We start from the raw sequence: 15,896 nt of genomic DNA on the forward strand, positions 1-15,896 counted from the left end.
GGGTTAAAGCTGCACTGTCGCCAAAGGATGATAAAAAAATTTGTTGATTTAATGAAAGATTATTTTATTTCATAGGTCTACGCATTTCGAAGTGAGGACCTCTTCTTCAGGACCACAAAAATCTGAAAAATCAACAATATGTATGTATTTTTCTAATTTTTGTGGTCCTGAAGAAGAGGTCCTCACCTCGAAACGCGTAGACCTATGGAATAAAAATAAATTGTTGATTTAATGAAAGATTATTTGATCATCCTTTGGCGACAGTGCGGCATTATTACTTTCTACTCTCCAGTATTGAAGATATCCACATGTGGGGCTGCGGCAGCCGCCTATTATCTGTGTGCTTTATGTGTTGGTTGTGACTTTCACAACCACACTAGGTCAGTGTACAGTAACAAACTTTTATTTTAATATCTGGTAAGAAACTATTTTGCGCTCTCTTTCGCTTAGTTTTACTTCCATCATCAAGAAGCAGTGTTGGGAAGGGGCTTAACTAAAGGGCAGCACTAGGTAGACAAAAAAGTGGAGGGGGAGAGCTCCTGCTGCAGCTCGTTGACTTATCGCCGTGCACAGGTCACGGGTTCAAATCCATGTAGTGCGCATGACCGAAAGTTCGGGGTCATGCGCCCAGAGCTGAAATCCAGGACTCGGATGCGATGGCAGCAGAGAGGTGAGTGAATCATCCTCTGACGCTGCACATTCATTAGCATCTTAGCACCCCCACATGGGTGTACTAATATACTAAAGGGCCGACTATCCAAGGGAACTAACGCCCAGGGGACTAGTCCCTGTGCTCATTAGCATATCATAAAGGGTCTTTAGAAATACTCTTTCTAAAGATCTCTTTATCTATGCTGCTTGATACAGGCACTGTTAGGCAGGTAATAGCAATATGCACAGAACTGCTCGTGGTCCTGTGTACATATTGCACCTGACAGGTTTCCTTATGGTGGTGTAGATTCTTAAAGGGGAGTCATTTCGCTATAAACTCAGTATTAAACCATTCAACTGCCTTAACCAGAATCTACATAGATAATGACACATACGGGAATATGCTTAATGATTTATTTTTTAATTCCTTAATTTTGATTATTTATCACATATTTCAAATATATCGATATTATTAGTCATCTTTATTAATAACCTCTTTTTAGTGCATTACAATGTAAATCTTGCGTCCCTCTTTTGGACAATATGTTCCTGGTCATCCTCTTCTTATCCATCCATGTGCACTAGAAGCTTCCAATATTCCACAACCGGTGATAACAAAACATAGACTATTACAATGACATCAAAGTAGATCTTTTTTTAATTTCTTACAATGTGACTGTAGTAGTGCATTTAGTATATCTCAGAAGCTATGGAGTTATAGGAAACATGTCATCTGCTAATCTGAGACCAGAATAATGTGGGGGCAGAGACCCTGATTCCAGTGATGTCACTTACTGGGCTGCTTGGTATGGATTTTATAAACAGTAGATTATCACTAGTGGACTAGTAAACATGCTACTATGTAGTCCTCCATATTCACGAGCTCGGTATAATCCCACATGTACCACTGATTAGCAGCTTTCTACAAAATTCAGAGCCATTGTAGATCTACAGCTGCAAAACTATGATTTTATCCAAACAGCCCAGTAAGTAACACATCACTAGAATTGTTGTCTCTTCTCCTACGCCAAGTTGCTCTCAGTCAGGGAAGCAATAACCTAGTGGCAAATTCCCTTTTAAGAAATATTATTGTCATGATCTAAGACGGCTTTTCCCTGCTGCTGGTTACACCCAGCTATGGCCTGGTCATGTCAGGGGTTAACTTCCCTTGCCTTGTTCTGGATCCCAGGATGCTATATATTGCCTCTCTACCTATGGTTCAGTGCCAGTGACATTTCTGCCTTGCAGCGTGTGTACTGGTTCTGGTGAGTATTCCTGATCTGCTCTGCCTCCCTGCTACTGTGTCCTGACTTTGACTCTCCCCCATTCGTCTGCCTGTCCCAGTCCCTGACGTCCCGCTCCTGTCTGTTGTTTCTGTTCCCCTCTGCATACCTGATCTCCCAGCTTCTGACTCTGTTCTGTTTTCTGACTTGATATTGATCCTCCCTTTGCAGTGACATAACTCTCCTGGCTAGACCCTGACTGTTTGACTACTCTATTGCCCCCTTGTGGTTCGCCTGTTAACTATCTGCTGAAGTTACTCTGCTGTACTTCAGCTGACTTTCCCTTACAGTGTTTCTTTGTCTCTCCTTCACTACTCTGCTGCCACCTAGTGAGGATTATGCTGTACTACGTCTTACTAGCCTTTGTACAGCATGACATTTATGGTAATAAGAAGTTTTCATCTATCAACAGGACAGGGGTTAATTTTTAGATCAGTAGGGATCTGAATGCTGAGACCTCCACGATCACCAGATTGGGGCACTTTTGTCACCTGTTTCACTGTGGATAGCTGATAGCTTCCCCTGAATATTCCGTACAATTATAGGAGGCTGTAGGATTATCTAGGACCATCCTCTAGTATTAGCGCAAGTGTCTCCCATTATTCAGAAGTTAGTAGTCACATTTCAAGGAGGTTGTATTAGGTTAGGACAAAATGGCATATTTTTTTTCTACAAATGTGAATATTATTTAATACATCATCAATCCATTCATATCACTGAGTTATACAGTATATAACCCTTCATCTGGTTGTTGGCAATGGTAAATGACGGTCCACCACCATTGCTAGATGAAGGGTTGAAGCCGTCAGCTTATATCATATTTGGTGTGAATTCAAATTACGTTGATTTATAGAATACATTCCTTACATATACATTCATATTTTTGGACTGACAGGCAAAATATACATTCTGTTAAATGCCATTGACAAGTTTACACATTCATTCCATCTCCACTTCCAGTATCCAGAAAAGATGGACGCCGGATCTTCATAGTGGTGAATTTTAGAGAGTACCACAGCCCATGCCAAGTGGACCATACAATGCCATTGTCATATTGACCTGTATAATTGCCATTTTTATAATACAAGCCATTAAGGTTTGCTGTATGACACCTGTGAGAAAAAAAGGAAAAATAAGATGTAGGATGATTGTACAGCAACATGGTTATGTGTTCATAACATCTATGATCAGCTCACCTCAGCTTTACAGATTCTTCAAACCATGGCTCTAGTTTTAGGAATGCTTAACGTTTCATTTTATATATATATATATATATATATATATATATATATATATATATACTAGAAGGTGGCCCCATTCTACGCATCGGGTATTCTAGAATTTACGTATTGTGTAGTTCATGTATGATTTTCGTTATATATATATATATATATATATATATATATATATATATATATATATATGTTGTTGTGTGTAGTTACCAAGTGTTTGTGTAGGGCGCTGTACATGTTCTGGGTGTTGTCTGGGTGTGGCGGGGGGTGAGAGCGGTGTTGTTTGTGTGTTGCGTTGTCTGTAGCGTTGTGTGTGTGTTGCGTGGTTTGTGTGTGTGTGGTGTGTTTTGGGGGGAGGTATGTTTTGTGCAATGTGTGTGTTGTGCGGTATGTGCGTATATTTGTGTGTGCAGCGTTGTCTGTGTGTGGGTGTCTGTGTAGGGCAGTTGTTTGTGGTTCCCAGTGTGTGTGTGTGGTGTGTTGTGCAGTGCGCGCGCGCATGTGTGTGTTGGGGGGAGGTGTGCACTTCCCATCGTGCTCCATCCCCCATGCAACGCACTCACCATCGTGCTCCATCCCCTATGCTGCGCACCCCCCATCGTGCTCCATCTCCCATCCTGCGCACTCGTAAATGTGCTCCATCCCCCATGCTGCGCACTCCCAAACGTGCTCCATCCGCCATGCTGCGCACTCCGAAACGTGCTCCATCCGCGATGCTGCGCACTCCCAAACGTGCTCCATCCGCCATACTCCGCACTCCCCATCGTGCTCCATCCGCCATGCAGCGCACTCCCCATCGTGCTCCATCCCCCATGCTGCGCACTCCCAAACGTGCTCCATCCGCCATGCTGCGCACTCCCCATCGTGCTCCATCTCCCATGCTGCGCACTCCCAAACGTGCTCCATCCGCCATGCTGCGCACTCTCAAACGTGCTCCATCCGCCATGCTGCGCACTCCCAAACGTGCTCCATCCGCCATACTCCGCACTCCCTATCATGCTCCATCCCCCATGCAGCGCACTCCCCATCGTGCTCCATCTCTCATGCTGCGCACTCCCAAACGTGCTGCATCCGCCATGCTGCGCACTCCCAAACGTGGTCCTTCCGCCATGCTGCGCACTCCCAAACGTGCTACATCCGCCATACTCCGCACTCCCCATCGTGCTGCATCCCCCATGCTGCGCACTCAGAAATGTGCTCCATCCGCCATGCTGCGCACTCCCAAACGTGCTCCATCCCCTATGCTGCGCACCCCCCATCGTGCTCCATCTCCCATCCTGCGCACTCCCAAACGTGGTCCATCCGCCATGCTGCGCACTCCCAAACGTGCTCTATCCGCCATGCTGCGCACTCCCAAACGTGCTCCATCCGCCATGCTCCGCACTCCCAAACGTGCTCCATCCGCCATGCTCCGCACTCCCAAACGTGCTCCATCCGCCATGCTGCGCACTCCCAAACGTGCTCCATCCGCCATGCTGCGCACTCCCAAACGTGCTCCATCCGCCATGCTGCGCACTCCCAAACGTGCTCCATCCGCCATGCTGCGCACTCCCAAACGTGCTCCATCCGCCATGCTGCGCACTCCCAAACGTGCTCCATCCGCCATGCTGCGCACTCCCAAACGTGCTCCATCCGACATGCTGCGCACTCCCAAACGTGCTCCATCCGCCATGCTGCGCACTCCAAAACGTGCTCCATCCGCCATGCTGCGCCAGCATCAGCCTCTCTACCCGCAGCATCAGCCTCTCTCCTCCCAGCATCAGCCTCTCTCCCCGCAGCATCAGCCTCTCTGTCCCCAGCATCAGCCTCTCTGTCCCCAGCATCAGCCTCTCTGTCCCCGGCATCAGCCTCTCTGTCCCCAGCATCAGCCTCTCTGTCCCCAGCATCAGCCTCTCTGTCCCCAGCATCAGCCTCTCTGTCCCCAGCATCAGCCTCTCTGTCCCTAGCATCAGCCTCTCTGTCCCTAGCATCAGCCTCTCTGTCCCCAGCATCAGCCTCTCTGTCCCCAGCATCAGCCTCTCTGTCCCCAGCATCAGCCTCTCTGTCCCCAGCATCAGCCTCTCTGTCCCCAGCATCAGCCTCTCTGTCCCCAGCATCAGCCTCTCTGTCCCCAGCATCAGCCTCTCCGTCCCAGCCTTCCCCTGGATCAGCCTCTCTCATCCCAGCATCAGCCTCTCTGTCCCCAGCATCAGCCTCTCTGTCCCCAGCATCAGCCTCTCTGTCCCCAGCATCAGCCTCTCTGTCCCCAGCATCAGCCTCTCTGTCCCCAGCATCAGCCTCTCCATCCCAGCCTTCCCCTGGATCAGCCTCTCTCATCCCAGCATCAGCCTCTCTCATCCCAGCATCAGCCTCTCTGTCCCCAGCATCAGCCTCTCTGTCCCCAGCATCAGCCTCTCTGTCCCCAGCATCAGCCTCTCTGTCCCCAGCATCAGCCTCTCCATCCCAGCCTTCCCCAGGATCAGCCTCTCTCATCCCAGCATCAGCCTCTCTGTCCCCAGCATCAGCCTCTCTGTCCCCAGCATCAGCCTCTCTGTCCCCAGCATCAGCCTCTCTGTCCCCAGCATCAGCCTCTCTGTCCCCAGCATCAGCCTCTCTCATCCCAGCATCAGCCTCTCTGTCCCCAGCATCAGCCTCTCTGTCCCCAGCATCAGCCTCTCTCATCCCAGCATCAGCCTCTCTCATCCCAGCATCAGCCTCCCCATCCCAGCCTTCCCCAGGATCAGCCTCTCTCCTCCCAGCCTCCTCCAGCACGCCATGCTCCTCTGCCGACACTCACAGATCCGATCGCATACACTCACACACACCGACACACACCCGATCGCATACACTCACACACACCGACACACACCCGATCGCATACACTCACACACACCAACACACACCCGATCGCATACACTCACACACACACACATTGACTATATTGCACATACGCGCTCATACTCTCAACATCCGGAGATACCACATGCTTCTGGCCATGTGATCCTCCGGCAGGTCCTGGAAGGTCACAACAGCACAGTATCGAGGCCGAGAATCAAGCTATATCGCCGGATGCTGTGAGTGTGTGGATGCGATGTGTGTGTGTGAGGTGTTTGTGAGAGTGAGTGTGAGCTGATGTGTGTGTATGTGTGTGTGCTGTTGTGTGTGCGTGTGGATCTTCCGCCGCTGCAGGACCTTGATGTGCTGGTAACTATGCCAGCATGGTTACCAGCGCATCACATCCCCCACTCGCACGGGAGCCCACACCAGCATACGGCGGCAAGGCCAGCAATGCGAGGGTAAGTGTCGGCTGGGTTGGCGGCGTACGCTGATGTGGGCTCCCGTTGGGGAGGGGGGTTGTACAGTACTCACCTGGGAGCCGTGACCGTGTCAGTTCGGGGAATGCGCGGGGGGGGCAGAGCTAACGTCCATTGCGTGAGGGGGGCGGGGCGTGGCGTGGCCGAGTTGCCAATGCCTGCAGGGTGCCGGGGCGAGAGGCCAATCTGTGGGGGGGCGGAGCCTGGGCAAGCGGCTGGCCAATCCGTGTGGGGGCGCAGCCTGGGCGAGCGGCCAATCGGTGTGGGGGGGCGGGGCCATGGCGAGCCCAGCGGCCAATCAGCTTTGTGTCACCGTAAGGACACAATGTCACCGGAAGGACACAATTTTGAAGCATGACAGACAGACAGACAGACAGAATAAGGCAATTATATAGATATATATATATATATATATATATATATATATATATATATATATATATAATTGTGTATAGTATGGATATACAGTGCCTACAAGTAGTATTCAACCCCCTGCAGATTTAGCAGGTTTACACATTCGGAATTAACTTGGCATTGTGACATTTGGACTGTAGATCAGCCTGGAAGTGTGAAATGCACTGCAGCAAAAAAGAATGTTATTTCTTTTTTTATTTTTTTTTTTAAATTGTGAAAAGTTTATTCAGAAGGTCATTTATTATTCAACCCCTCAAACCACAAGAATTCTGTTTGGTTCCCATAAAGTATTAAGAAGTATTTCAGGCACAAAGAACAATGAGCTTCACATGTTTGGATTAATTATCTCTTTTTCCAGCCTTTTCTGACTAATTAAGACCCTCCCCAAACTTGTGAACAGCACTCATACTTGGTCAACATGGGAAAGACAAAGGAGCATTCCAAGGCCATCAGAGACAAGATCGTGGAGGGTCACAAGGCTGGCAAGGGGGTACAAAACCCTTTCCAAGGAGTTGGGCCTACCTGTCTCCACTGTTGGGAGCATCATCCGGAAGTGGAAGGCTTATGGAACTACTGTTAGCCTTCCACGGCCTGGACAGCCTTTGAAAGTTTCCACCCGTGCCGAGGCCAGGCTTGTCCGAAGAGTCAAGGCTAACCCAAGGACAACAAGGAAGGAGCTCCGGGAAGATCTCATGGCAGTGGGGACATTGGTTTCAGTCAATACCATAAGTAACGTACTCCACCGCAATGGTCTCCGTTCCAGACGAGCTCGTAAGGTACCTTTACTTTCAAAGCGTTATGTCAAGGCTCGTCTACAGTTTGCTCATGATCACTTGGAGGACCTTGAGAAAGACTGGTTCAAGGTTCTCTGGTCTGATGAGACCAAGATCGAGATCTTTGGTGCCAACCACACACGTGACGTTTGGAGACTGGATGGCACTGCATACGACCCCAAAGTACCATCCCTACAGTTAAGCATGGTGGTGGCAGCATCATGCTGTGGGGCTGTTTCTCAGCCAAGGGGTCTGGCCATCTGGTCCGCATCCATGAGAAGATGGATAGCACGGCCTACCTGGAGATTTTGGCCAAGAACCTCCGCTCCTCCATCAAGGATCTTAAGATGGGTCGTCATTTCATCTTCCAACAAGACAACGACCCAAAGCACACAGCCAAGAAAACCAAGGCCTGGTTCAAGAGGGAAAAAATCAAGGTGTTGCAGTGGCCTAGTCAGTCTCCTGACCTTAACCCAATTGAAAGCTTGTGGAAGGAGCTCAAGATTAAAGTCCACATGAGACACCCAAAGAACCTAGATAACTTGGAGAAGATCTGCATGGAGGAGTGGGCCAAGATAACTCCAGAGACCTGTGCCGGCCTGATCAGGTCTTATAAAAGACGATTATTAGCTGTAATTGCAAACAAGGGTTATTCCACAAAATATTAAACCTAGGGGTTGAATAATAATTGACCCACACTTTTATGTTGAAAATGTATTAAAATTTAACTGAGCAACATAACTTGTTGGTTTGTAAGATTTATGCATCTGTTAATAAATCCTGCTCTTGTTTGAAGTTTGCAGGCTCTAACGTATTTGCATCTTATCAAACCTGCTAAATCTGCAGGGGGTTGAATACTACTTGTAGGCACTGTACCTGTATATCAGTATATATATATTTCAGATGCCTGTGTGTGTGTATGTACAGTATATATAATATAATATATACAGTATGTATATATATATATATATATATATATATATATATATATATATATATATATACAGTATGTATGTATGTATATATATATATATATATATATATATATATATATATATATATATATATATATAACTAATAAAAAGGATCGGCACTCCTAATCTTCTGGAATGTTTTTATGTTTTTATGCTTTATTCCATCATATCATACAGGCGTAAAATAACACGTTTCGGCTAATAGTGAGCCTTTTTCACATCTATAGATTAAGTGAATGCACATACATATATATATATACATATATACACAAACAATTAGTGGATTACTTCTTTTGTGACTGACCCACCTATCTCATCTGCATATTAAATTAATTAGTTGAACAAATTTCCATATATGTTTCTCATTTCAATTAAATCAAAAACACAAATTTACTGAGATGATGGGTCAGTCACAATTACATTGGATTTTAACATCAAAGGGTTAAATTTTTCACCCTTGCTATAAAATTAAAATTCTTTAAAAGAAAAATGTGATTTATTAAAATCAAGAAATATATTTGATATGCTATGACATTATATTTGAAATATTATAGTTACATGGAAAATATATTTTGGCGTTCAGACGTTACATATGTAATTTTATAGCAAGGGTGAAAAATTTAACCTTTTGAGGCTGTTGTTCAATTATAGTTTTTTTACATGTTAAAATCCAATGTAATTGTGACTGAACCATCATCTCAGTAAATCTGTGTGTTTTTGATTTAATTGAAATGAGAAACATATATGGAAATTTCTTAAACTTGAGTGGAGGCCAGCTGATTATTAATTATTATTTATATATATATATATATATATATATATATATATATATATATACACACTGTATATTGAATGTTTTATGTTCATTTTTCATGTTATAGATGCGCCACTCTAGAATAAGAGGCTCATGAACATGAGTAGAAGGCAGATGCCCTATACAATATAGTGAATATATATATATATATATATATATAATATATGTGTCTGTATATGTGTGTAGATATATGTGTGTATGTGTATATGTATATATATATATATATATATATATATATATATATATATATATATATATATATTCAATAGCATCTTTAGAACTATATTTAGAATTGGTGACATGTTCAATATTTATTTCACCTGATGCGTGTATTATATATGTGTGTATATATATATATATATATATATATATATATATATATATATATATATAAAAAATGTGTGTGTGTGTGTATGTATGTGTATATATATATATATATATATATATATATATATATATATATATATATATATATATATATATATATATAAAATATACACAGCAGGTGAAGTGCATTTTGAACATGTCACCAATTTTCTAAGTAAATATAGTTCTACAGGTGCTATCAACATGAGTTTCTCACCAGATGTCAGTAACCACCCATCCAATCCACACAGGCAAATAAATCAATGCATAGATGTCCTTGACTTAAGTTATGTATAATAATGAGAAATTGCACAGGGAAAAGTATTGAACACGCTTACTGAAATTTAATTAACACTTTGTGCACAAGCCTTTGTTGGTGATGACTGCTTCAAAATGCCTCCTGTATGGAGAAACTAGTCGCATGCATTGCTCAGGTGTTTATTTTGGCCCATGCTTCCAAACACACTTCAAACTATATGAAATCTTATCCCATTCCATCAGTATGTTTCGCAAGAAACAAAAAGATTGCAAAGGTCTTGAGACAGCTCACTCGTTTTACCCATCATGAGTTGTTTCTTGTGTGGCATATTGGTAATGAGACATCTTTTTTTTATAGGCCAACAGTTAAACCAACTGATATTATTTTTCACTAAGTAGCAGTATTACTTTCTAATTACTGATAGATTTCAGCTGGTTTCATAACTTTCCATGGCTTTTTGCAGATGTCATTCTGCATGTGTTCAATATATTTTCCCTATGTCATTTCTCATTATTACACATAACTTAATTTCTGGATGCCTATTTATTGATTTACTTGCCTTTGTGGATTTGATAAGTTGTTACTAACATCTACTGATAATCAAAGGCTGTGGAAAAAAGTGCAATAGGGTCTTACCCCAATCATAGAATAGGTAAAGATATAAATCAAACTCTCCTATAGTGGTTGTGCCAGTCACAACCACTATGCAAGCATGTAAGAATCTGAGTCCAGGCAGCAGTCCAAAATAATGGCTGATAACAGAAAGTAGACGAAGAAAGGGTTCTTAATTCTGCGCCAAGGACTCAATGGATTCAGAAGGAGATTAATGCTTCTTTTAATAACATGCACAGGTCAACGCGTTTCAGGAGTCACAGCTCCCTTCATCAGGACAACAGGCAAGGAACATCAAATCTGTTACAATCGAGGTCTAGGTGGTTTAAAAGAGGACGAGGATGTCATCGTATGGTTTTTAAACCACTTAGAACTCTATTGTAACAGATTTGATGTTCCTTGCCTGTTGTCCTGATGAAGGGAGCTGTGACTCCTGAAATGCGTTGACCTGTGCATGTTATTAAAAGAAGCATTAATCTCCTCCTGAATCCATTGAGTCCTTGGCGCGGAATTACGAACCCTTTCTTCGTCTACTCTCTGTTATCTAACATCTACTGAAAAATTCATGTCAATAACACCTTTAGAAATATATTTAGAAAATTGGTGACATGTTCAATACTTATTTCTAGTGCTATGTGTATGACAAGCTGCTCTGTGCTAACAAAAGAATGCAAATGAAATGGTATAGATATTTTATTGCGGTATGGAATAGCACAGTGGACCTTGTTATTCATACAGGTGCAAAGTGAAAACAAATGAAGCCTATTAGCAATTTAGAGTCAAGGCAAAAAATTTGCTCTGCTTAGGTCTGACATCAAGGCTGATCCTCCATAGCAGCCGGACCAGGGCAGTCTCCACTTCTGCACCTAGCATCCTTAACTAGGTCATGGGGTGCCTTTTACTAGGCCCTATTACAGTATAAAGTTGTGGGGATCACTAAATGCTATATGCACAGAGGATGCCGGCCACAGGAATGAAGACCTCCTAGGCGTGTCTGCCACCGATCAGACTGGACGCTGGATCACGTCAGCACAAATCTTTTTGCTCAACTCTAATCTGAGTATGTTTGTACAGTGGGATATGTTGTGAGGTGTAGGTCAGATGAACCTGTCGATGTATACCTCCAACGGAGAATCATTATGTGAATATGGCCTCATTGTCATGAAACCTTTTGTTATAGGAAGCTTTAATGTTTCCTAATAATATTATTGATAATGGAATCCATCTCTCAGCCTTCTCTGTTTGGTAACTCTAGGGCTGATATCTAGAGGCCTCCATGCTCCTGAAGACCAGAGGTGTAATTTGCTGTTGGAGATTATTGCAGCATTTCTGGACCCAGAGGCTGATGAGGCATATGGTCACTCTTTCCCATGCTAGAGGTAGTATTTTAGGGCTGTTTGTTTTTTTTTTGTCCCATTGAGAACTTAAAATGTCTCTTATGTACGGTAAGTTGTGTGTGATGTAGGTATTCATACTTATGACTCTTTGGTTTCATTGGATCTGACATTATTAAGTTCTCTGAAATGTTAATGTACAAACAGCATCAAAATCTGTACAATAGAATTAATCTCTATGAAAACCATAAAATAACAGGATCATCTGTAGGAAAGTTTTACCATTTAGTTAAGTTCATATTAAAGGGGTGGTCCACGGTTGGGTTTTAATTTACTCCAAAGTGTAAAAACAACAAAATCAACCTTACATTCTACTGTCAGTGGTCTTTGTTGACTTTGCGGTAGCAGTGACATCACAAAAAGACCACATGACCGCTGCAGGCAATCACTAGGCTCATCGGTCTTGCAAATGTGATGATGTAGGAACATGAAACTTCTGAGCCAAATTATTGCAGCTTGTCAACAAATGGCAGCAGTGCTCGAGAGGCAAGTGGGTGTTTAAGGCCTAGGACACACGGCAAAAAGAAATGGTGCGAGTAGAATGCGATAAAAAAATCGCATTCCCCTCGGACCAATATTACTCTATGAGGCAGCTCCCATGAGCGATTAATTTCTCAGCCCTAATCGGACCGAGAAAAAGTCACAGCATGCTGTGAGTGGAATGCAATCCTGTTCCACTCGCACCCATGCAAGTCTATTGGGCGAGAGAAATGTTGTAACCAGTGTAACGCGAGAGCAGTGTTACTCTCGCATCAGCCGGCAACGGAGAAGATAGAGAGATAAATCCCTCCCTCTCCTCTGCAGCGTCGGCCCTCCCCTCCGCAGCTGTGATCTGATCGCACGATCGGACCATAGTCGCATGACACTCTGCTCCCGCTGCAAGCATGAGCCGAGTGTTATGCGAGTAATCCCCGTGTGGCCTCAGCCTAAGACTGATTTTAATATTTTCACATAGTGCAAGCCAATGGAATAAAAAAAGGTTAAATGTGAACAATCCCTTTAAAACCCAAAATGGAAAAGACAGGGAAGCTTTTTAAGTATATCCTTGTATGTACACCTTTTTATAGTGTATTTATGTATCAAACAAAAATTTGATTCTTTAGTAGTAGACAGAGAGGAATTACATAATGTGACATTAAAATCCCATATTATTAGCAGCTAAATCCTTAATGTGAATAGAATAAGGATGTGTCGTTGCTTACCAATTAATCAGATAGTCAGCAAAGCAATAGGTACTAAACAATTGCGGTCACAATTAAAATGTAACTTTTAATATCAATTTTTTCTATACCACACAACATAAACGGATGTAAAACCAACCAAAAATTGGAGCTAATGTTTAGGCTCCTATAATTACCCAGTTAAGGACACTGTATATCCGGTAGTAATAACCCTACCGAAATAACACCCGTTGAGACAAAAGAGAAAGCTGTCCCATATATGATGTATATGTTAGGCTGCTTTCACACATCCGGCTTTTGCAATGCGGTACAATCCGGCACTTTGCAGGAAAACCGCAACCGTTTTTTTTTGCTGCCGGTTGCGTTTTTCCTGCATAGACTTTAATTAGTGCCGCATTGTGCCGCATGGGCTTGCGTTCGGTCCGGTTTTTGCCGCATGCGGCAGATTTAGCCGATGCGGCGGCCGGATGGAACGTTCCCTGGCACGTTTTTTGCTCCGGCAAAAAAAAACGCATCGCGCCGCATCCGGCCGATGCGGCGCTTTTCCCAATGCATCCCTATGGATGCCGGATGCGGCGCGATGCGGCAAAAACCGCATACGGCCGCCGCATGCGGTTTTTGCCACTGCGCATGCTCAGTAGCATGCCGCAAGCGGCAAAAACCGGACCGGCCACATGTAAAAAACTTATGCAAAGGATGCGGTGTTTTCACCGCATCCGTTGCATAGGCTTCACAGCCGGATTGAGCCGCACTGCTCAAACCGGATGTGTGAAAGCAGCCTTAGTGATCCACAGCACAAATATACATTCAGCAGGAGTAACCCCACCAAAATAACAATAATTGAGACCAGAATGTTACTGTCTCATAAATAGTGTATACAATCTATAATCCACAGCGATAATTAACCATAATAAGGTCTTCACTGTAAAGAATGAAGCAAAAAATAGTTGTCCAGTAGCAGGGGGGGGCCAATCAGCCTCACAATACCCCTTAGCTGGCAACAATCTGACCTGATGCTTTGGGAGGTCTAAGAAAGCATCAGGTCAGATTGTATACACTATTTATGAGACAGTAACATTCTGGTCTCAATTATTGTTATTTTGGTGGGGTTACTCCTGCTGAATGTATATTTGTGCTGTGGACCACTAACATATACATCATATATGGGACAGCTTTCTCTTTTGTCTCAACAGGTGTTATTTCGGTAGGGTTATTACTACCGGATACACAGTGTCCTTAACTGGGTAATTATAGGAGCCTAAACATTAGCTCCAATTTTTGGTTGGTTTTACAACCGTTTATGTTGTGTGGTATAGAAAAATTTTAACTTAGATATTAAAAGTTACATTTTAATTGTGACCGCAATTGTTTAGTACCTATTGCTTTGCTGACTATCTAAATCTTTAATGTGATATTTGAAAACTGAATTCCAAATCCAGATTATCCTTGAAATTCTTCTAGAGCTATGTGAACGTGTTATATTTACCTGTTAAACCACCAGCCACATTTATTTTCCTTTGCGCAGTTGCCCTTGGTAAATCTGTCATTGTCATTGTCCACAGTGCTGAAGGGCATGCCTTTGAGTGAGGCGGACCACTGTTCTGCAAAGTTATTTCCTCCATCCAGGGCATCGCCAGCATTGCCGGAGTAATACCCCAACCACAGCTTGTACTTGTCCTGTAATAACAGTGAGGAGCATATACTGATCATGCGGTCATATACTAGTTGTGCTTAATTAAATGCATTCTATGATATGGACCACCTAACCTAGGATAAGTAATTAATACCAGTTTGTAGGACTCTGACACCCGACCCCCCCCAACATTAGTAGATCCCACAGCCACTGAAAGCATATGATATACGGAGCTGAAATACCAAGACTCCGTACACTGTTGTCACACAGAGTTTTGCACAAGCTTCGCCTACTGTCATGGTGGCGTCAGCCTCTGTTCAGATTGTAGATTCTGACACTCCACCCGATGGTTTCTTTGGTGTCTGGGATCAACACAGGCGGACTTGGGTATCAACTTGCTGTGTGCGGATTCATAGGCAGCCTAGTAGGAGTTAATCTCTGCTGATCTGCTTGATCCTTTGATCACGTTGTGGGGAGACCTATCACATCTGCTTTCCTCCTATTTATACTGGTGGAATCCTTCTAACTATGCCAGCTATAGTTTATTCTGTGTTGGTCTATGAAGGTGTGGTGAATGTTGTGTTTAGTGGTACTTTTTGCTTGGTGCCATTGTGGAGTGTACACCCTGTTCTGTAGCTTCCTTCCTGCTCTTGTTTTCCTTCTGAATTTCTTATTGTCCTATCCTTTGTGTGTGTGTGTGTGTGTGTGTGTGTGTGTGTGTGTGTGTGTGTGTGCGCAGTGCGACAGAGTTTTTGTTTTCCCTTGTTTGTCTTTATCTGTGTTTTCAACACACTTCTGTCCCATCCTTTTCTGGGGGAGGGGGAGGGGCAATCAGATCAGGACTGGTCAGGAGCAAGGTCAGGAAGGACACTCTGGCATCTTCACCATTAGGAGTATCCCTGAGATTAGGTTTAGCATAGGGCCTCCCTAGATTGAGGGACAGATTAGGAGCCCCGGTTCTCCGCTCTCCTTGGGTACTACAGCTCAGCTCCTATTCAACATTGATTCCCTTTTTTA

The 15,896-nt window shown here is 43.7% G+C and overlaps 1 protein-coding gene across 1 annotated transcript in view; it reads right to left on the minus strand.

The window, feature by feature from the left end:
* Positions 1 to 1,059: 1,059 nt before the first annotated feature.
* LOC142292152 (fibrinogen-like protein 1) overlaps positions 1,060 to 15,896 on the minus strand; it is a 79,442-nt gene continuing 64,605 nt past the window's right edge. Inside the window, exons 7-8 of the mRNA XM_075337305.1 lie at positions 14,733 to 14,923; positions 1,060 to 3,046 (exon numbers count right to left, since the gene is read on the minus strand). Of these exons, the coding sequence (XP_075193420.1) occupies positions 2,866 to 3,046; positions 14,733 to 14,923 (372 nt within the window). The 3' untranslated portion in view covers positions 1,060 to 2,865. The remainder of the gene's footprint in view (positions 3,047 to 14,732; positions 14,924 to 15,896) is intronic.

The sequence above is a fragment of the Anomaloglossus baeobatrachus genome, chromosome 2 (assembly GCF_048569485.1).
Source record: "Anomaloglossus baeobatrachus isolate aAnoBae1 chromosome 2, aAnoBae1.hap1, whole genome shotgun sequence".
Classification (NCBI taxonomy): Eukaryota; Metazoa; Chordata; class Amphibia; order Anura; family Aromobatidae; genus Anomaloglossus; species Anomaloglossus baeobatrachus.